This window comes from Cyprinodon variegatus, unplaced genomic scaffold (genome assembly GCF_000732505.1).
Source record: "Cyprinodon variegatus isolate N-32 unplaced genomic scaffold, C_variegatus-1.0 Scaffold528, whole genome shotgun sequence".
Lineage (NCBI taxonomy): Eukaryota > Metazoa > Chordata > Actinopteri > Cyprinodontiformes > Cyprinodontidae > Cyprinodon > Cyprinodon variegatus.
The window spans coordinates 537,091-560,165 of NW_015150981.1; the positions used below are offsets into that span (position 1 = coordinate 537,091).

The 23,075-nt window shown below is 35.7% G+C and overlaps 1 protein-coding gene across 2 annotated transcripts; it reads right to left on the bottom strand.

The window, feature by feature from the left end:
- Positions 1 to 4,709: 4,709 nt before the first annotated feature.
- tmem125 (transmembrane protein 125) lies at positions 4,710 to 22,847 on the bottom strand. 2 transcript variants are annotated; one of them, XM_015391192.1, is made up of 3 exons: positions 22,655 to 22,847; positions 10,512 to 11,712; positions 4,710 to 6,027 (listed from the first exon to the last, which is right to left on the bottom strand). In XM_015391192.1, exon 3 carries the CDS (start codon positions 5,643 to 5,645, stop codon positions 4,947 to 4,949), a length of 699 nt encoding a protein of 232 aa, XP_015246678.1. In that variant the 5' UTR covers positions 5,646 to 6,027; positions 10,512 to 11,712; positions 22,655 to 22,847; the 3' UTR covers positions 4,710 to 4,946. The 2 variants fall into 2 exon arrangements, with proteins under 2 accessions (XP_015246678.1, XP_015246679.1); XM_015391193.1 differs by lacking the exon at positions 10,512 to 11,712.
- Between the last annotated feature and the right edge of the window lie 228 nt (positions 22,848 to 23,075).

A 23,075-nucleotide genomic window follows, 5' to 3' on the forward strand; every position in this document is an offset into this window, starting at 1 on the left:
AGACAATTTATCTTATTATTTTGATGTTATTTATTGCAGTGCTCCTGAAACAAATTCTAATCCCCTCAATGTTTTTCTTATTAGTCTTTGTCAGTTTTTTTCTGATGTCTCAATACAGGATTCGCTATTTTCTTAGTCATTGTATCAGTTGACTCATACGGCCAAAAGGAAATTTCATTGGTTATTTACTTTCAGATTTGTCTATTTAAATTTGCTTGCAACAGGATGAATTGTTGCAAGATTTCCACATTCACAAACTAGCCACAATACAGAAATGTTTCAGACCAGTGAAATGTAATGACACGTATGATGTCAACGCGTCATCCTGAGGTGGAAAAATGAAGCCAAACAAAAATGGCTGTTTTAGCTGGAATACCCTCTATTTCCTTTTTAGAAGAAAAAGGAGAAAAAGGACACAATTTTTGCGTTTGTGGATAGGAAAGATGTTTGTGTGGTCCTCCACACCATATTTGGTAGGAGTTTGATTTATCAGTTAACTCTGCTAGTTGTGAAACAAATCAAGAATATGATTCGGCACAACTGGCACCACTGCTGTGATTGGCTAAATGCTTGACATGGGAGGTACGTGCCACCAGATTAGCCAAATCAGCTTGAAGAATTGTACTGAATGTCCCTTTTGCAAGGCTTTCGAGATGGATATGTGCAGTTCAATTTTAATTCTACACAATATCCATCTGGTTTATGCCAGCTTATAAATTTGCCTAAATACTTAAAAAGAGTCTAATTCCAATCAGCTCTCATTGTTGCATAAGGATTACCACTCATCTATTTCTCTCCATCTCCAGAAATTAGGGAAAAAAAATAGTTGTGCTTTTCAGTTTACAGCTTCATTAGATTGGAAAAACCCAGTTCTATCACCTCATTTCATATTGTCAGTCACCCAGGTCGTGCTTTTAATTCCTTATTTTCTCTATTTGAGTCATTTATTCTCATCTTACTCCCCAGATAATTTATGATCTCTACCTTGTATTTACATGTCTTTGCTTTGTTTTATGAAGCACAGTGAATACATGTTTACTATACTGTATGTATATACGGTACTACATACAGTAGTAGTTATTAATGTTTAAGAAAAAGTGTATTCTGATATGCAAGCAGGCTGGTATTGGGGAAGCAATGTGTTCTGCAAGTACCCCCTTGTAAATGAGACAACGCATCTCAAATGGCTATCTTTAAAATATACGAATACTGACTGCCTTTTCTGGAGTTTTCACTCTACAGTAAACACAGGTCAAAAACACAGTTGTTATACAAACAATTATAACAGAGCCCTTTATTGTAAATATACAACATCAAAGAACGATTTTGTTCTTTCTGTGTCCAGAGGAAGAAAGTGGTACTAGCCTATACCAGCCCCTAAAGAGCATTGACTTGTGCATTGTGCTTTCAGTCGGCATCCCTCATCTCACCAACAATGGGTAACTGTCTTACCCTTTTTTGTCTTGAGGCAACATGATCAGTGCTTGTGTGTATGCCCGAAAATAACCGGTCAGAATAAATATAACAAAGCAGCAGTGTCTACCGTTCAGTTGAAAAATGTAGTAATTATCCAATACATCAGATACATTTTTGTCCATTTCCATTTCAGTTCTGGGTGGTAAAACTTAACACAAGCATTTAGTTTAATTTAGGCTTTATTTTCTCTTATGATTACTTCAAAGATGAATATCCAGTTTAATCCAAGCTGTTGAAAAAGCAAATGTCACATCAACATATGTAACTTAAATTTTTTTTTCAAAGTCAAGTTATGAGGTAGTGATATACAAGAAATAAGTTTTGCGAATCATAACAAGAATGAATATAATCATTGAAGGATTTGCATTGTTTGATAGAAAAGTAAATGAATAATTTAGCAAATAGTAAAGGCTTTATATTTATTAAAGTAACTTTGCTTTTTGGCAACCCTCCCTCATTATCTCAGCAGACTGGAGCAATTCCTGTAGAACTGTAGATAAGGTTTTATATCCATGTATCCATCGTTCTCACCTTACACATGAAAGATACCCCTAGGTATTTGAGCTCCTCTGCATGAGGCAGTGTATAGCCTCATTATAAGTTCTAAAATTCGACTGGACAGATCTTCTGTTAAGGAGCACACAGGTCATTAACATGTTTTTAATTCTGTTGAATTTTAACAACCACATAATATTATTTGGGAACTTTCAATGTTCCATTTCCACTGTGACTTTATTATCCAAGCAACTAAATCCTTTCAAAGTTGTTGGGATGTTGATACACAATAAAAAGAAAAAATATTCAACTAAACTGTTATGTACTTAGACAGGAGGGAGAGTCTCTTTGGCTAGTCTCCACAGTAAGACTTTTGAAAGGAAGAGACCTTCAGCAATAGTCAAATGTGGGGTTGATTGCATTCATTTGAGAGTCTGTTTTATTGTCAGTGGTACTCATACAATAAACTTACTGGGGTGATATACAAAGGGAGGACTACCTCATAATGTTTTAACTTCACCTTAAATTAACCGCTAGGACACAGTTAGTTCTTCCAATCCCTCCCAAAAGATGGCTTAAAATTTTTGGAATGCCAAGAGTTGCATTGATAAAAAATATTACCATCTCAATGAGTACTGCAACTATATTAAAATATAGTAGACACAGTACAAACAGCAATGCTTTTCTTTGTACTGCATTTAAATGACAATCTCATATAATTATTTTCTCAAGCTCCAATTATGTGACTCTGTAACTTTAATCAACCTTTGATGCTAAAATATAATTGAAAGATGAAAAGGACCCAACGCCATGTAGGAAATGATGTAAACATTATTTGTTCATCTATTTTCTCGCATGTCACATTTATAGTGATCGTTTTAGGTGATACATCAGAATCTGAAAGAGTAGGGATATCGAAAACATAATATATAACAGTTCTAAGCAAATCAAATAATGCCGAAATAAAAAATAAATAAATAAAAAAATCTCCACGCATTCTGCAGTCTTTTAATGGCTAGTTTCCCAATAAAAAGTGTGTAATAAATTACTTTTAGAAACCAAGGAAAGAAATAACGTTGGCAACAATTAAGTTCTGGTGTTTATAAAATCCTACACTAGCTGAATAGATTCATAGCTGTTAATATGGAGAGCTTGGGGAAAAAAATCTAAAGATTACTTAAATTAATAAATATTTTCATACTGTATTTTCTCATTTGTATAATTTACCACTTTTAAATTAATATGAACTCTTTAAAGAACAAGATTTTATTTTAAGACATTAACTAAGAAGTGTTTAACCACTAAACAACATAGTAACCGCTGCTTCCAGTGTTAAACTGTTAAACATGTACGTATGTTTTCTCTGAACATTCAGATTCACTTAAACTGACATTCATCATTCCATTAATACTTTAAGTTAATGTAATTTTCAACAAAAATAGCCTCTCATCAATTGTTCCATTTTTGGCAGAAATTCTATAGATAAATAAATTAACAATTCTATGCCAGCTTTCGTACAATTTTGGTCTTTTTTTTACATTATTACACAAATTTATGCATACACAGTTCTAAACAGTTAGGTATCCTTTTTTTTAAATAAAATAATACATATTTATTTATCACTCTCTGGCATTAAGTATCCCAATATTTTCTAGTTGGGTAAGATCAGTAAAGTTATTTTATTTTGCTAATTCTCATTTTAAGTACTTTTTTTTTCTTTTTTTTTTATCTTTGATTCAGCAGTGAACATACATTTCCTTAATATTTGGCAGAACTCTATTTAATAATAAATAACTTGGGTCTAAGTTTTTGCCTACCAGCTTCTCATGATAGTTTGCTTGAATTTTGGCCCATTATTCCTGACAGTGCTTAGGTAACCAAATCATTTTTTTTTGACAACTTGCACCCACACATCCACACAATAATTTATAACCCTAAATAAACTTTTTCAGTTCTCTCTGAAGTTTCCATGGAGTTGAGATCAAGGCTTTGTGATAGGCACTCCAAATATTGACTTGTCAGTCCATAAGTAACTTTATAATGACTTTAGCTATGATACCGATCATTATACTTTTAAAAGACCAAATTATGTCCATTCTTTGGACATTTGGCTGATAATATTCATTCCTAATGACACTATCTACTTCCTGAAGTGCTCAAGTAAACCATACATCATAGTTGAGCTTGTCTTCTTATCAATATGACCAAAAATGCAATATTAAATTTTACTTCACAAACTGAATGGTGATTGTACATTCTAATGTTGATTATATTTGCATATAATTATTTAAAGAGATAAATGTTGAACTTCAAGCATTTTGAAAATATACCCAAGTGTCCAAGGTTGAAGATGTTGTCTTAAAATACAACCAGATGTGCCCATTTTAACTCAAATATTGTGACACTTACAAAGCCACTAAATTGTCAGCTGGGCTTTCTCAACTTGTTTATAGGTAGGCATATTATTTTATGTAGCTTTGACTTTGAAGAAAAAAAAATGTTAGTATTCTTGGTCGACCGGTATAAGGAAGATTTGGAGATAAAAATGTCTTTTTATAGTGTGTATATATATATATATATATATATATATATATACACATAAAAATGTCTTTTTATAGTGTGTATATATATATATATANTATATATATATATATATATATACACATAAAAATGTCTTTTTATAGTGTGTATATATATATATATATATATATATATATATATATATATACACATTGTGTATATTTTATGTCTTATCATTGTCATTTGTTGTGCTTCACTTTACCTTTGCTCTGTGTCTGATCATATCACACACCCATCATGTCTTTGTTACAAATGTATTCATTTTCCGTCATGCATATTTTAATCAGGTGAGGTGTCCATCTTTTCTTTTCATCAGGAAAATCTTTTGAAGTTACATTTTGCTCTAATTAAGGTGAGAGAGGAATCTGTTCACATAGCTTTATTGCAGTTGGGTCTCATATTAGGTTGGCCAAGCTTGAGGCAGTCTCTCTGCGAGCATGGCGGTCCATGTGTCCTGACACAGTAAACACATTCAGAACTCGGTCTACAAGTCTTCGTCCATGCCTTGTCCTCTCAAGTAGGACATCCACTGCGGTGTACATTCCTACGCCCACCACGGCCGCTCCTCCTCCTGCTAGCAAAACCACTCCAGAGATGTACATGTCGTTCAGGGCTTGTCCTGGCTTTGGCATATCGTGAACCAGGGCAAAATGTAGAAGAACTCCTCCACAAATTAGCAGTGAAAGTCCTGTGATTAACACCACCAAAATGTCCGACAAGCCGCCACTCTTTAACATGTCTATCTTTCGTCGGCTCCGAACGCAGTTCATGTCCTGTACAGCTGAGCTGAGTAGTTGTTTGAGAAGAACCCCCAGAGCCAGAAGGCACATGGCTGTGCCAGTACCAAGCCTCCATTCACTCGATACACTGGTGGTGGTGGAGAGAAGGGTGACGCCTCCGAGTCCACAGCCCAGGATTAGCAGCACAGCGACGCAGTAGCAAAGTACTGACTTTCTAGGATCTCTGAACCACCACAGCTCTACCTGCTCCTCAAGGATGCTGTGCTGAATTTGGACTGGGTCCGCTGGACCATTCAGGCCTAGATCTGGGCCTCTGTCCTCATTTAAAGGTGGAAAGCTGTCCAACTCTGACATCCTGCTGCTAGTCCCAGCCTGATTAGTATTGATGAGCCCCTTAAAAAGAAAGCGGAATCCACCAATAACCTTGGCCCATACTGGATTTCTTGATGAAAAGGATAAAAGAGGATTGCAGACTTTTAACGTAAAACACTCTAATTCTAAATGGAAATCTAAAATGTGACAGAAGTTGATGAGACTTGACTAAGCCTGGTGTGCACCAGTGTGTACAGGAAGGTCCCAGAAAGTCAGCTTAGGTCTGTTGCCTTTGTGTGAATGAAAATCTTTCAAGCTCACTGCCAGTGGATACAGATTGTCCTTTACTGCATCAATATTCAAAGCAAAGAATCCAAGCAGCAGCAGCAGAATTTTTAGCTTGTTCCTCCACGGCGGCAGTCACCTGGAAGATAAGACAGACATATATTCAGTGGTGTGTGGGGTGTATTTTCTCATGGGTGCCCTCTCTGCCACTGATTCTTAGATCGGTGGAAAGCACACTGCAATGACTGACTGGGTACATTTATTCTGTTCCTAACCAGACAATAAATCACTGCACAGAAATAGATCTCGTACTCCTCGATATTTTTTCCCCACAAAAACCCACACAGACTTGGCTAAACTGCCTAAATGTGCACAAAAACTTAAATCTGTTTAGATCTAAAGGATTAAAGACTCACTGAATAAACAACACTTAGTAAAGTTGTCTGTTCAGCACAAGATAAAGAATCTAACCTTTTATGCTGAATAAAGGAAAGAATTTCAACCTGATTTTAAAAAAATATAGAGTTCAAATTGTGTATTTTTTAATCTAACACATTTAAAAAAACAGATTATAAAACATCTGAGACTGTATTTTTTTCTTTTTAGCATGAAGTTGCAAGTTTTTAGCCACAATTTAGTTGAGTTGCACCTCTTATTTCACGCAAACTGATGCTGTTTTTCTGTACGCTAAAACATCCTGCTGTGGAAAAAAAAAAAGAAAAAAAAAACCTGCTGACTCCAGCAACCTTTTCTATTTTTCATTATCACTATGGTAATGAGCTGCCACCACAGTGGCTTGCTAAAAAGAAGGATCAGCTTTCTATGGAATAAACAATTTGGGTGTAAAGACAGAAACAACCTTCAGGAGCAAACACACAAAGTACTTTTTTCTATTTATGTTTTTACAATTCCTTTCAAACATCCATGCAAGATGCTATTATGTTTTATGTATAATGTAGATTATAATCATTATGGATGGCACATTTCCCTGACTCTTAGCATTTCTACATCAGCAATGCTATTTGTAACATTATCCTAGCCTCTTAAAAATCATGTTAACACATATACTACACACAGATACTAAACATCTACAAGGTTATGGCAGTCAACAGCTTGCCTTTAAAAAACTGTCAGCAGCTCTATTTCCATCAAAGTCAGCAGTGCACAGTATGGGCCTGTGCATGCCAACATAAGCTGACAGGAGTTACAGCTTGTCCTCACCAGACGTTGATCTCCCAAACACAAATACCGCTCCGGTAAACAACAAACTATGACAGTCTAAGTAAACAAAACATGATCTTGCATTCAGTTTTATGATTAGCGCTTTGTTTGTTTACCTATATCGGAACCACAAACATTTATTCCGGATTTCTTTTTCATTATTAAAATAATAAAAAAAAAAAATCTTAAAAAACAAGGTATCTAAACGTGGGAGTTGACAGGTGTTGCATTGTGCTGACACAGAGCACTAGCACCCTGACACGAGGAGATATAGGGTGCATAACCAAGGTGTGAAATGAAGAGTGAGGTAATTACAGCAGAGCAGGGGGGTGGGAGGTGTTTATTGGCAACAAGCTGTCCTGGAAGCTCTCTGCATCCTGTCTGATGAATAATTAGGCTGAAAAACACACGCACACATATACTGCATGTGTTTCTTTTCACCACCATACAGTAATTTATAAATGAATAGTAAAAGGTGGCCATATGAACCTTTTGTGTGCTTTTTATCACTTTAATGGTGTAACTGTGCCGTGTTTGTCAAAGACACAAATAAAGATACACTGGGAGAGTAAGACCTGTGTGTGTGTGTTTGTGAGCCGCTAATTAATCCCGACAGGTTTCAGCTCAGTGTCAGCGACAGGTAAGGCCACAGAAATAGCACCATAATTGAGTTGTATGGGTGTCCTAGGGTGTGTACTTGTACTTGCTGCAAGGAGGGGATATATTTGGCATATTTTAAAGTGAGGACTTAAATATAAGGCAAGTCCCTTTTACTAGTCTTTGGTTTAGGAGTGTAATTTAGGTTAAGGTTAGGGTGAGGAATGTACCAATTGTCACTACCCGATCCGTCCCGGAAGCACGATCCGTCCTGCGCATGGGCGAACAGAATAATAAGATCTGGATCGCCAAAAACGTACATAATAATGGTACTGAAATAACTTCTTTATATACTTAAAACATTAAAGAATGTTAAACTACTTGTATAGAAAACATTGAAGACTTTTCTGGAAGAAATGGATACGTTTTATATTCTCTCCATTGTATTGCATGACATCATCATCGGACATGCTCAGAGCAGTCACAGTAAAGTTCTAAAGGCTATTTAAGTGTATCACTTTTTTCGTTTTTAGAATATGCAGAAAAAGACAAAAGAATAAAAAAGTAAGAAAAACTAAGCATTGCCTACCCAGAAGGAATTCTGTTCGCCCATGTGCAGAAAGGATCCTGCGGGACGGATCGTGTAGTGACACCAGTGATGGTTAGGTTTATGGTAAGTGCCATGGTTAGGCTGGGAGTGAATGCCAGGTCCTCACTTTGTATTCAAAACACTGTGAGCGAATGTGTGTTATGCTGTCTGAAGGGTTGAACCATCCAAAGTATGAAGCTGAGAACAATATTTTATACTGAAGCTAACTTTTACTAAGGCCTTGATCCATGCTACCCTTTTCTTTTAAAAATATTGTTTTTATTTCTTTTAACAGCCCAGAGGAACATAAAATAAGGAACCCACCCAAAGATTGAACCAGAAGCATCGGCATGCAACAAAGACCATAACAAAGATAAAATCGAAGCCTTAATGACACAACTATATCTTACTTGCGGTGTTTGCCACAGTCTCTTCTCCTCAAACACACACAGAGGCTCGACCATTGAGCTGTGTCTGCCTCTCTAGGTTTATCCATTATGTGACCTCTAAACTCTTTCATATCAGTTTTATCAGATTGTTGTCATAAATAACAGTACAAACAAAGCAGTGACTCATGGTTTTACTGTTTATGGGCCTCCTTTTAAAAACAGAAAGCTATGAAGAAAAATTGTTCATAAACTTTGGACTAAGATTTCAAAACATCACTGTGCTTATGCTCATGTGAGCAATTCTACAGTCCTTAGATGTTCATTGTTTACCTCATTCTAGGGGTTAGAAGTTTCGGACTTAAAGATCAGTAATCCCTGTGACAGACTGGGCACACATCTATGTGAAACATCTGTCGTAGGATTAGTTAAAAGCTTAAAACAGGGCAAGGAAAAGAATAAAGATAAAAAATCTAAAATGTAATCCCAAAAAAATGTTTAAAGAAGGGTACATTACATTTTAAATGTAAAATATCTCAATTAGCTAATTACACAATACATTTTAAGGGGTTTTCAAATAAGAATAAAACTCTTTGAAATACTTTTTTTAAACTACATAGGCTACCTCTCTAAGACAGAGAAACACCATCATGTTTGGACTAGAGAGGTCAACAGAGAGGTCTACCAATAGTTGAAAAAGAAAAATAAGCTGTTTTCCTTGCAAACAAAAGGTTTCTAAAGAATATATGTTGGAAGGCTGTGTGGCCACTTACTGGAAATACAAAAGAGATACAGTGAGCACTTCAACTTTGAGTTTTATGAAAGTAAAGAGAAGAATTTTCTCCTAAATCTTCAAAGAGTCTTTTTCTTTTTAAAACCTGCTTTACCTTGAGACAATAGTTGGATAACACTGAGGCAGCCTTACATAAAATCTGTAGAATTCAGGCTTCAAGAGCACAAAGAAAGAAATAACCAAATGAGAATAAAAGACACTTACCACAGAAGAGAGAGCAGATACTAATTGCTATGCATTTGTCTACATAAAGTAATGTTAGCCAGAAAGAGAGTAAAAGTTACAACATCTGTTTAACTTTATCTCAGATGACATTTCTCTTGAAGTTCTTCCTTCCACTTAACAAACCACTATTTAAACATTTTAGAGCTGTGGACTTATCTATCACTACCCTCTTATGTGTTATGCATTGATGCTTGAGTTCAGTGTTTTTTTCATCATCTAAAAGCTTTTGGGAAGCTTTTGGGTTTATGCTCAATTTCCTCTGCTCAAATTTAATTTATGTTTTTCCCACGTCACCAAAGATCTGACATGCACTTGAATAGAACCATGTTGTTTCACAAGCTTGGAAGTTGTAAAATTGTCACACTGCTGGCTATTGAAGTTCTTGGTTTAAGGTCAATTTCATTTAGCATCACACACTATCCTAAATTGCTGAAAATGTCAATTAATTTCACTTTGTAAAGTACCTTCTAAAACGAGTACAAACCTGCACGAGATAATTATGAAAGCTTATTTAGAAATATGATACCGTTATATGTATATCTATATATGTATCTAAGCTGAAAGGAATAATAAGTGTGTTCAGATGCTCAGCCCTGCAGTGTAAAATGAAATGAAAATAAGCTAGACATTATAGTGAGACAAATTTACATAGTGAAGATGAAAAGTCCAGAAAGACACTGCAACTATAAACCCTGGTCACAGAGAACCACCATTCTTTTTTGCTGCAACTGCTGGCTCAATGTTTTCAGCCTGCAAGGTCATCAGAGGAGCTGTGCCTCAAAGTAAAACATTGTATACTGCACTCCAATTACCTGGAAGCTTTGGGATGCCCGTATTCCCCCCTCTGTTATGTTGACCAGCTGGATTCATTTCACAGGCTATTAGTGACTCATTTTATTGGTGATGCGTAGTTCTTTTAAAATTGGTTGCCTGGTTTTATATGGTAATCAGGGTCCCGATAATCAGCAGAGAAAGTTGAAAAACAGCAAAACAAAACTGATGGAAAAAGAAACAAGAAAAAAAAATCAGACATCAGGAAAATTAAACAGATGCTGCTGTGGAGTTAATTTCCAAGTGTTGTGTGAAAGCCCATAAGATTTTTTTCTTCTTGTTTCCTCAGGTGATATGAACTCGTAAAACCATACTGTCTTACCTCTTCCCTCATTTTTTTTAATTAGTTTCCAAATGTAGTGCTCACTTTAATCCAAGATTGTTTAATGTTCAGTCTACTCATCAAGTGTTTTGATGACACCTTGTATAGAGAAAAAACTAAAGCAAGATTATTTAGTTAAACACAAAAAGTTAAAAGTTGTTGAGGGGAAAACATCAGGTCCTTTCCAATCCGTTTTTTCCAGCTATGCGTGATTTCATCTAAGAACCTTGGCTATGTCTAACAGGGAGTCCACAGGATTTGGTGTGATGTGTTGCCGTGGTGACAATATGATGCTCTCCTTCTGCTCTTCCTGTTACTTTTCTTCACGCAAAGTCTTACACTCAGTCCAACCCCCACCCCTCTCATCAAGTCAGGCGTTGAATCTCTTGGCTTCCCCATGGGCGAGGAGAGGGGTCAGGGTTGGCTCCATCTGTCTATGTGATGGGCACTGGTGCCAAGCACCGCAGGGGCTGGAGAGAGAGGAGAGCAGGGAGGGTAACGGATGTTTCTGGGCTGTCATGTGGGACTTCAAATAGGAGAAAAGACTGGAAAGTGGAAAGAGGCTGAGGGGGATGTATAGGTGTAAAGCGTTTTGAAAAGAAGGGGCTGAGGATAAAGGAATAGCTTGGAGCGAGGGATACTGCACTTCTTGGATGATTCTATTGCCGCTGGCCAAGAGAGGTGATTCTGAATAGGTCTTTATGCAGACAAGCTTGATTTTTCCTTTTTTTTTTTTTTTCCTCCAAACACAATGGACAGGGAAAAAGCTAAAGGAGCCTCACTCTGTCCAGAAACAGTGAAGAGCCAATGGCCGAGTCAGTGTTAGTTTTCTCTCCCTGCCAGTAATCACAAAAGAAAACCTAAGAGAGACAAAAAGACAGAAATAAGTTCACTGAAAAAGCCTATTCTGCTCTGTAACTTTGTCTCTGGGGCTCCCTAACATCTATTCTAAAGTGGGTATAAAATGTGTACACACCCTACAGAAAACACTTCACGCTTCAGTAAATGAGTGTAAATCATTTAAGATCTTAAGGTTATGAATAAAACCCTGGTTCTCTGATTAGCATGAGGGAGTGTCTAACATTTGACATTTACCATGTATTATGCTTCTATTAAAAAAAATAAACTGCTGAGAGCAAAGAAAAAAAAAACCTGATTGCATGAGATTCTAGACCCCAAAACAGGTACGCTGACAAACAATGGCAAGAAACTACATAAGTTGGAGAGAACTAACTGTGAATGAAATTAGAATGGCAGAATAAACTACCAAAATGAACTTTATCTAATGTTTAAATCATCAAATTCTTCAATCTGGGGCACAAGGTGGGTCAGCATGTAGTACTATTTTTTCCTATGAATTTCTAAAAGCAGAATGGGAGGCAAATCTTTTAATTATCAGTCTCCTCTCCTCAGGAACGAACTACCAGTTTTAGTCCGTGGAAACACACCCTGTCTACTTTTAAGGGTAGGCTTAAAACTTTCTTTTTTGATCAAGCTTATACACTGCAAAAACCATCTAGAAAAAAGTACAAAATCTCTTAAAATAAGTGCATTTACCCTTGATTTTAGTAGGTAAATAAGACGATTTGCCAATGGAATGAGTATTTCTACTCCTAAAATAAGACAATTAGATAATATTCACTTGAAATAAGACAAAGCAATTGTTTTTTTCTTATTTTAAATGGAAATTGTCTTGTTCCATTGGCAAGGTGTCTCACTTATCTCCTCAATTCAAGACAAAATTCACTAAATTTAAGCAAAAATAACTCATGCAGATTTCCATTTTTTGCAGTGTAGTCAAAGTTGATCAGGTTATCCTGAGCAATCTCTGTAGTTATGCTGCTATAGACTTAGACTGCTGGAGGACATAGGGACTCCTTTTCATCATTCTGTTTCATTCTATCTCTATTCTCCCAATGTGAAGATTTGATAGTTCAATCTCTAATGCTATGCTCCCTCTGCTTTTCCTCATAGTAGCTTCATCTAGTCTGTTCCTGTTTGGCTGTGACACCATCCTGGAATGAAATATCAGCTGTGCATCTATAAACCTTTGTTTATAGATGTAGGAGATCGTCCTGTTTTTCAGTGTATTCTTGCTTCTCTGACAGTGACTGACTGGATGTACCCTCTTCATCCTCTGACATGGGAGCTACTCAATGCTTGTCTGCCTGGCTGTGTGTTTCCTGGATGGGGCAACCTGTGGAGCTGGTTGACAGTTGCCTTTTGTATCTCTGCTTCTATCTGTATATCTGCTTCTTTCTCCTTGAACCCCCAAGAAACCTTCAGCAGAGCTGGTTTTGCTGGTGGTTTATTCCTATTAAAAGGGAGTTTTTCCTTTCCACTGTCGCTACAAGCATGCTTGGTGTGATGGATTGCCTTCGAGTCAATGAGTCGATACAATCAGCTGGTTTTCCTAAGATAGAAAAATCTGAATCAATTTGACTGTATGATATGGTTGAATTGTAAAGTGCCTTGACATGTATTGTGAATTGTGTCATGCAGTGGTTTTGAGTTTTATTTTCTCACATGCTATTGCTGCCGTTCCTCTTGTCAAGAAACCCTACAGTCCCTGTAAATTCTCATGCTGTATTACATGAATAGTAAATTTGAGATCTTCGTAAAGTGGCTAAAGTACATCATATTCATGTAATGAGACTGAGGCAACCAACCAGAACCTTCACTTTTCCCTGCAGCAGGCAATGACTGGTGGACTGTCCCTGTCTTCTGGAACATTTTCATGTTGCAATGTCCAGGTACATCTTATACACAGCTTTTAGGCTGCTAAGTAATTCCTTTTAATTTGAACGACTTTCCCTTTGCCTGTGTAGCATATATATCCCCATAAAACCAGTGATCAATTTTGATTTCAGTGGCTGCTTACTTGACATCATAAGCTTTTTTAACTCCAATCTAAATGTTGCATTTACAGTTGTGGTCATAGATAGTGTGGTCATAGATAGTCAAGATTTTTTAAATTCCAAATATCTTGGTTCTGAATGTTTATTGTCTGTATGTTTTTTGTCATTGCTTTTAGTTAATTGATCTTACATTTGTGGGTTTTTCTTGATATCCTGGCAATTGTGGCTTATTGTTTTGCTGTTGTTCTAATGGAATCCCTAACTTTCCCACGTTATGATTAGTTTCACCACTGCTTATTGGTATTTTCAGCTTCCTTGCTTTTCCCACAGTTCTGAATCCAGGGAAGTTGTTGTAGAACCAGATAAAATAATTGAAGCCATTTGAGCTTGTGTGTATCCACTTCTTGTATGTAAATAGGCAAATAAATGTAGGATATTGTGATTTAAAAAGGATACATACAACAGTTAAATTATTAACTTACCCACTAATTGTGAGTCAGTATAGTTGAAATATAGTTGAAAAATTCATGTATAAAAAAAGGTGCTGTACAGATGGAACAAAACAGGAAACTGTGACCATAATTCCAAAAGACAAATGTGTCTCAAAGTGATTAAAGGTAGAGACAACAATATGATTTGGGATTGTTTTTCTTTACATGGTACTGGTGCTTCTGTCAAGTTAAATAAAATTATGACTAGTTCCATGTCTGAGTGGGTTTTTTTAACCCATAACCTTTCAAGTGTGTTCTAGCAGTTTTAACATGATGGTTGATTTGATCTACTAGCATTTAAGTCCAATCTGAATAGCTAAACCAAGAGAGGCCTCAGAAGATTGCTCTGAACAAGGCAGAATTTAGAACTACATCTGACACAAAATCTGTGAAATCAATTAAAGATGACTGTGAGATATAGATCCTCACACTGATAGATTTGGAAGCGTTTGCTAAGATACAGTCAGTAAAGCCAAAATGGTTCACTGTATCCTCAAGACAGAGGACTAAATGCTGAAATGTAATCAAAATTTAGTTCAGAAGAGTACTAGCTGAAGGGTGTGCACATTTAATAACCAGGGTACTACACTTCTTGCCTTTAATAGATTTTCTTGTTTTTTAGGTGTGAAAAAAGGATAAAAATGATCATTGCATAAATGTAACTTTGAAGGTTGAACTTTTTTTTCCATTTAATAGATAATGAAAATAAATCGTAATACTTGTCATCATAAAACTTTATAAAAATAGTAAATACAATGCAGCTGGATTTTAAAAAGTCTTCATCATCTGTCCAGTGTGTAATGATTTTACATAATCGTGGCATTCAGTTACATGACCTAAAAGCTAGTAGGAAAAAAAATGAAGACATAAAAAGAATAAGCATTAAAATAGGACGAAAAGCGATTGCACGTCTTCCTTTTTTCTCTGAAATAGTAATTTAAAATTCATATGGTGTCATTGGGTCACAAAACATGAAAGTTAGCAAGAGTGTTGGATATTTATTAATGTTCCTCATAATGCCATAACATTTTGAATACACTCATGTTTTGAGAAAGCCAACTTCTTCCTATATCAGTTTAAGCTATTACTAAAGCCCAGGTCCTCTAAAATAATACCCTGCTGTAGTCATGATTCAAACCTTTGTTTTCAACAGGAAAGTATGTCACAAATTTGTTCAATTGTTTGGGCTGCATTTTTCCAAACTAGCCAGAAATGTTATGTCTTTAGCAACATTTTGTATTTCTACTTCTTGATAGCTTGCCACAAAAACAAAGTTTTTTTCTTTATGCTGTCAAGTTTTAAACATTAATCAAGATCCACTTCTCTCCCCTACACTATGAACACCTCTGGACTCAAATGACAGAGCTGAAATCACTAAAGCTTAGAAGAAGTAGATCTCAAAGCAATAAGTATTCTGGCCCACCGCTCCAATAGCCTCAGTGGAAATATATCCATAACTCTATGTATAAATTTTAAAATAAATGCAGTAAAATTTATGATCTTGTTAGTGCGCAGCTCCCAAGACATGAGTGATACTTTAAATCATTTTACTGCACTATCATCAGTTGAAATGTCCCCTTTTATTCAATATCCGATATCCGTGCATCTACATCAATCTCAGCTGCGGCTTAAATTTTACTATCTGAATTTCAAAAGATCACCATATCATACTGTATTTCATTAAACAGTCTAAATTCCTAGCTTTTCTGATTATAAACGTTCAGGCAATTTAGGTAGATTTTAGACTTTCCATTTCACATACAGTAATCTCCCCAGCAGGTTTAATTAGACCATTTCCGACTGTGATATTTTCTCAATTTATGGTGAATCACAGCCCCAGAGTCCAAAAAGCTCCTGACATGCTCTGCATAGTCAAACACACACACACACACACACACACACACACACACACACACACACACACACACACACACACACACACACACATTAATCTACATCTTATTTTTCCATCATCCACTGGTTTTCTGCACCTTCCTGCCACCTTGCTTATCTGCTGTTGTCACAACTAAGCCTTCTCTCAGTCTCCATGCTGTATCTCTCCTTTCTGATACCTGCTGTTTAGGTACTTCAGAATAGATAAGATAGATAAGATAAGATTGCCACAGAGTCTCACCTGCCCTTTCGTCCAATATATGCCAGCGTATACACCTGTTTTCTTTTAACATTATTTATCGTATTTCACCATTTACTCAAAGAAACCGATATGACTTATTAAAACCTAGATTTTCTAAGACAAAAGGATGTCAACAAAAATGCTTATATCAGTCTCCATCAGCTTGGTTAATGACCCTTGATGGCAAATCTTGGATTCTGATCCAACTACTTACAATAAAGATTAAGCCAGTTCAGCCAGGTCACTCCATACATTCTTTGAACATCGATTATATTTTCAAGGGCAAAGAGCTAGTCATGTATGGAGGCAGTATGTCAAGAACATACCTCCAGTCAATCACAAAGGCAGACACTTACTCACATACACTCTCACTTCATAACCTGAAACTTGAAGGTTGTTTTCTTTTTTGTACCCCTTTTTTTGAGGGGGTGGGGTTACTTGTTTTGTTACCATTGTAGAGACATAATGGTGCTATCCCAGTTTAAGTTATAACATTGAAAACCTGCTGTGAAGTGAAGCATGTCCATTTTTTATTCACAATGAAAACAATGCAAGCAGCACTTTCTATGTTTCATAAATGCACATTGTTCCTAACTACACTACAAGCATTTTTCTTTCCTTTTTTTACACCATGCATTCATATTGGATCCAGCAACTTATGTTTTGTTTGATCCTTCTTTCATTTTTGTGCCTGTAAACAACTCATTGTGTATCTATGTACTTAAACACAATCCTTTTATTTGTCTCTGTAGTTAGGTTTGTTAAGAATTGATTATAGAGATAAATAACATTTAAACTATCACGTGTAGATTATTAATCTTTGATATATTAGCTTCTTTACACATTTTACATCACACCAAATGTACATTTGTTGTGGTTTCCTTTCCTGTTTGGACTCTTGCCAAACATAAGAGATTAAGAGCCCTGATTAACCCAGAATAACTCTGGGTGACCTCCTGCTGACAGTGGGTTTGGTCAGATTACCCTTATTTACTAGTCAGTAGATTATCAAAAATACATACTGCAATAGGACAAAATGAAAATTGACTAAATTACCTGTGCTACCCCTTTTCAATCAATAAACATATTTAATTACTGATAAACATAAAAATTGGATTCAGTTTCTTATCCTGGATAATTAAACTAAAGGAGCTGTTGGTTGAAACACTGATGATCTAACTAACATTTAATAACACCATCTCTTCTAATGTAAAATTCTAAATGATGTATGAAACCCGGCAAAGAATAAACCTATCTGAATTAAAGAAGTAGTTTTCAATTTAAACAAGGAATCATAAGGAGAGGAAAAAATATATATATCAGTTGTGAATAGCACAACTGAGCAGTGAATATTTGACACCAGTCAACCAGCATTTAACATGGATTCTCCTTCTGTCACTTTACTGCTGATTATGGGGAAAAAACTACTTTTTTCTTCTCCTATCATCTAACATTGCTTTTTAAATTTCATCACTTTAGGCTTAAATATTTCCAGATACTAAGCAGTAAATATTACTTTCACATCGGCTAATTGTGAAACTGAATTTAGCAAATAACACTGAAATGTATGCCTGTGGGCCAGCAAGTAAATAAACACAGAAAAGAGGAGGGTTGGGGGTTGTCCAACTTATCACAATTACAAATACAGTGATTGTCCAACTTTCTAAGTGCTACCACTATTACAGTGGTTTGATAGGAATAATATCACATTTTCACATTCTTAATCTTTCGTTTTTTAAGAAGCAGACTTGATTTCAAGGTAGCTCATTTTAGTTGAACATTAGTTAATTCATTTCTAACATGCAGATGATGATGAGTCCTTTCTGGTGCTTCACTTTTCAGGGGGCCGTGTAGATATGAAGCAGATAAAAGCAAAAGTATAATCTGCATAAAATTTAAAGGAGATCTAATTTGGATGCAGGCCACAATGTTTACTCATCTTAAGATGCTAAACTGAATCAGGTTGTTCTTAATGTTTAAAGCCGAGCAGTAGGTAACATTTTATTAGATGTAGGATTAAAGAAAGCTTTAAAAGTATAGAACGGAGATAAACATTTGATGGATGATGGTTCCAATAGATGGTAATCATAATATGTTATAAATACTTAGATATAACATGAAAACTAAGAAACAAATTTTGTTTTTAAAAAGTTTGGTTGGTTATTATTTGCCAATAGCACCTTCTTTCACAGCCTTATCCTTCTAATATAACATGCAATTTGGTAAAGGTAAAAATCAACAAGGAGGAGACTGGATTTTTTTATTTAATTATCGTGGCTCACAGCAAAGGGCTCCATTCTGCCATTGAGCATTGTGAGAAAATAGGAACACAGAAAAAAACAACTCATCAGAAAAAAATTTTTTAATAGATTTCTGCAAGGGGGACTGTGTGTTCCTCAGTGTTGTGCACAATGTGATTGTTGCATGACGAGCCCGTACACCCCAGCTAACTAATAATAGTTTAGTATCTGATTTTAGATTCATGGACATTAGGGAAGCAGGGCTGCATCTGATATCTAGTTCAAAAATCCAACATTCTCATTGCTCAAATATAAATTGGATTATTCCACAGTTGATAGATATTCTTCAAAACAGGCTGGTTAGAGATTGGGAAACTTTATTTCATTTTCATCATACTTACAAACTTACAAAGATCTGATACTGGCTGTTCCCTTTGCTCTAATAGAATTTTTCTTTCGCTTGCTCCACATAGTATTCAGCGTTATGACACCCGCAGCATGGAATCATCTGCTGTTTATACTCAAAAATGTTTATTTACTTATCAAATTATTTTGAGTCATTCTTAAAAAAAGTGAATGTGAATCTATTCATCCTTGCCATTGTTCCACATTGTTATTTTGTATCTTTACACTTTGATCGTTTTAATCTAAGAACTGTGCCCTGAAAAAGGATTCGGCCCCCTTCAAATTTTTGAAACTTTGCCAAATTTCAACCCTTAAACAAGAAAAAAAAAAAATTAAAATTTTTGAAAAAAACCAAAAAAAAAGGGGAAAAAAACAAGAAAGGGAAACAAAATTAATGGAAAATTCAATTTTTTTAAAAAAAAAAAAAAAACAAAAGAGTGGCACACCAAAAAAAAAACACAAAATACACTCACACAACAAAAAACTCTACAGAAGTTCAGTGAGGATCTCTGATTGATCCAATGTTGACTTAAATGACTGATGATGATAAATAGAATCCACCTGTGTCTAATCAAGTCTCCTTATGAGTGCATCTGCTCTGTGATTGTCTCAGAGGAGCCCGAGTTCTGGGCGTTTCTTTCGGCCGAATGAGGTGTTAAGCCAGCGAGTTCAACTAACCAAACAGAAATAATTTGCAGGTTATAAGCGTAATTTTAAAGTGGACATAGGATGGTCTATGGTTAAAAATAGAAGAGGGGGAAAAGATCAAATCAAAAGGGGACAAAATGTTGGTGAAAAATCTCTTGAGGATGAGGAAGAAAGAAGATAATGATGACCGTCTTTACAGTTATATTAAAATTTAAGGCTAGACAGGATATGGTTGGAGTAAGTCCTATCACTTAGTTAAATGGATTAAAGAAAATTATTAGAGATGTAGAACTAGCTAAGTTTGGATTCCTGCCCACATTGGAGTTATAGGGAACAAGTTAGCTGATGGGTTTGCTAAGAATGCTGCAAAAAAAAAAATTGTTGATTTAAATATTAAAATAAGTAAAAATGAGATAAAGAATATTAGTAAAATTTATATCAAGAAGAAATTGCAAGAACACTGGGATGAAGGAATGAATGCTATGTTTTTTTATAGGACTGAAAAAAAGGTTGGAGAATAAAGTAAGTGTAATAGAATTAAAAAAGAAGATGATATATCTAGAATAAGATTCGGACATGCAGGATTCAACAGTAGTCTTAAAATAATTAATTAGCATAGTACAGGGTGTTGTAATTATTGTGGAAAATTAAAAACAGTACAGCATTTTGTTTTTAGAATGTAATAAATATGCTCAGGAAGGAGAGATGTTACGTAGGGAGTTTGGTAGGAACAAATATAAATTAGATATAAGGAAATAGTTTTAGAGATCATCTGAGGATGTAGTTTTTAGGAGTATTTTTAGTTTTCTAAGGAGAACAGGCATTATGGAGAGAAGATAATAGTTTATTGTTTGATCCATTCTCCAATCTGGAAGGTGGCGGTAATGCACCTATAAGTTGGTTGCCAACCAACATTAAAAAAAGAAAGAAAAGAAGAAGAAGAAGACTGTCTCAGAGGTGTGTTTAAAGCACAAAGAGTATCATGAAGAACAAGGAACACAATAGGCAGGCCCAAGATACTGTTGTGGAGAAGTTTAAAGCTGTGTATATATAAAAAGAGATGTCCCAAGCTTAAAAGATTCCAAGAAGCGCTGTGCAAGCAATAATATTGAAATGGAAGTACAGTAGTATGACTACTACAAACCTACGAAGACCCGGCCATCCCTCTAAACTTCAGCTCAAAAAAGGAAAAGACTGATCAAAGGTGCAGTCAAAAGGCCCATGATCGCTCTGCATGACCTGCAGAGATCTACAGCTGAGGTGAGAGACTCTTCTTATAAGAAAAAAAAAACATCAATTGAAAACTGGGAAAGTTTGACATATGCCAAAGAAACTGTGCTGTTAATGTATTTATTTTCCTTTGTTATAAATGCAAAATAATTGATGATCCCTTATGTTTTGTGCCAAACCAGTTTTGTGCTGTAAGTATTTCCTGGAGTGTTTACAGGTAATAAAATATTACCAATGACTTCTTGAAGCATGGCTCTGACAAATTTAGAGGAAAATCTCTTTGAAGAAATACACCATTGTAATCTTTTGCAGGGCTTGTGTGGAACTGATTGTGCTTATTAGAGGGGTTGTTACATGCCACGGTGCTACTGCTATTGCTGACACTCTTCTTGACTGACTGAGTGCATTCAAAAAAACTCTGAGAGATATTTCAAATCATAATCCCCCATTTACTTCCACTGAGTCTGTGATGTCCATCTCTTACACACATAAACTCTGGTCTCACAACTCTGCCAAAGACTTATTTAATGACTCACTTTGTTATTCTCCTCTTTTTTTATCCTGCTCTGTTATTGACTTCAGGCTCTTCCTTAACGAGCTCTATCACATGTTTTTTTTTCAGCCTGACTTGTATTTTAAGTGCTAGACGTCATCTTAAAAGCACTGATGTGTTTCTGAAAAACTGAGAGCACGTAACCCTATTTCATATTCTCAGTCATGATTAATCTGTCTTCAACATTATAATCGATCTATATGAGCAGCCCATGGGGGGTCAGGCCCATGCACCCGTGTATCGACCTGTTCCAATTGCAATATTGAATACAGCTTCAACAACACTTCCTTTATGTGTGTTTTATGGATTTTCCACAGTGTAGCAATACTGACATGACAGTAGCCTGTGAATTGATGACATACAGTGTATTTCAATGTTACACTAAACACTTTTCTGGCCTTCCTCTCAGTCCAAAGGTTGAGGCGTTTCACAATGTTATCATGTTTTACTTCCTTGTTTTGGATGGAATATTAAATGACCTCTGACTTCTCCGAAGATAAGAAGCCTGAACACAGCAGTATGGTACTGAAGCTGAAAAGGGAGCACCAAGGAGATTCCATATATATTAGTATGATTTAGATTGCACATTTATTTGATCTACTTAAAATATAAACCCCGATAGTTAGGAGCATACTTTGTGAACTCCTTATATTACAAATTTTAGATGAACATTTCAACCTATACAGCACTGAGGCATAATTAGAGAGCTACATGTACTAATGGGCTATAGCAGAGCTTTTATCTGACAGATCCAAATGAAGCTATAATAATAATTTTGCCTCAATTTAAAGATGAAACATAAAAATGCAAGCAAAACAACGAGTTAAATTCAAACACAATATGTGTAATACATCACTTGTGATGTTTATTCTGTAAATTTAGATTTAGATTCATTTGCACATACAAAAAATATTAACAATAATATAAAGTTTTAAAAAAAACTGTGCAGGGAAAGGTGAAGACACTAATAAGACAATGTTTTTGCTTTTAATGTTCTTCTATTTTACTATCTAAATCATGTAAAGCACTTTGAAATGTCCATGTACTGTATTGTGGTATACAAATAAAATTGCCTTACCATAAGAAGGGGTAACTAATGCCAACAATCAAATAAATCATTCATGAGAAAATAAATATAAGTTTAAAATTATGTAATATGAGTTTGATTTAAAGAAGCAAAAGTTATAACCTAATAGAGAAGCACTCTTCTTTTGTAATACTGGAATTATTAAAGGTGTCTTACCTATGCGCTGGGTTTGTCAGTCTTATGTCAATTTTTGCGCCGTGCGCCTCCGTTTTCATTTAATTTCCAGCCAGGTGTGACGTGCGTAAAGTCCCACAACTCTCTCTCGCTGAACACCATTTGTGCTTTCTGGAACCGAAGGCGCAAATCTCCGTAACTCCAGCTGATATCGGTGTCCGCCTTGCCGCTTCTGTCCGTTCACCGACGGACTTCCCCGGTTTAATGCAGGTGTGGCTGCGAGCAGCGGCAGGGGAAGCTGCTGGGTGGAGACAGAGAGCGAGAGGCGGCCAATCAATGGCTGCACAGCCGCAGCTCTGAGCGGACAGCCCGGCACGTGATATGAAGCATTAATATATAAAAACCTAAAGGGGTTGACAGATTTACTGAGCAGAATTGTTTTGTTTTTTTGTTTTTTACCAGT

Excerpts from the sequence above, each read along its gene's own strand:
- tmem125 (XM_015391193.1), bottom strand. The coding sequence starts at position 5,645 with ATGTCAGAGTTGGACAGCTTTCCACCTTTAAATGAGGACAGAGGCCCA.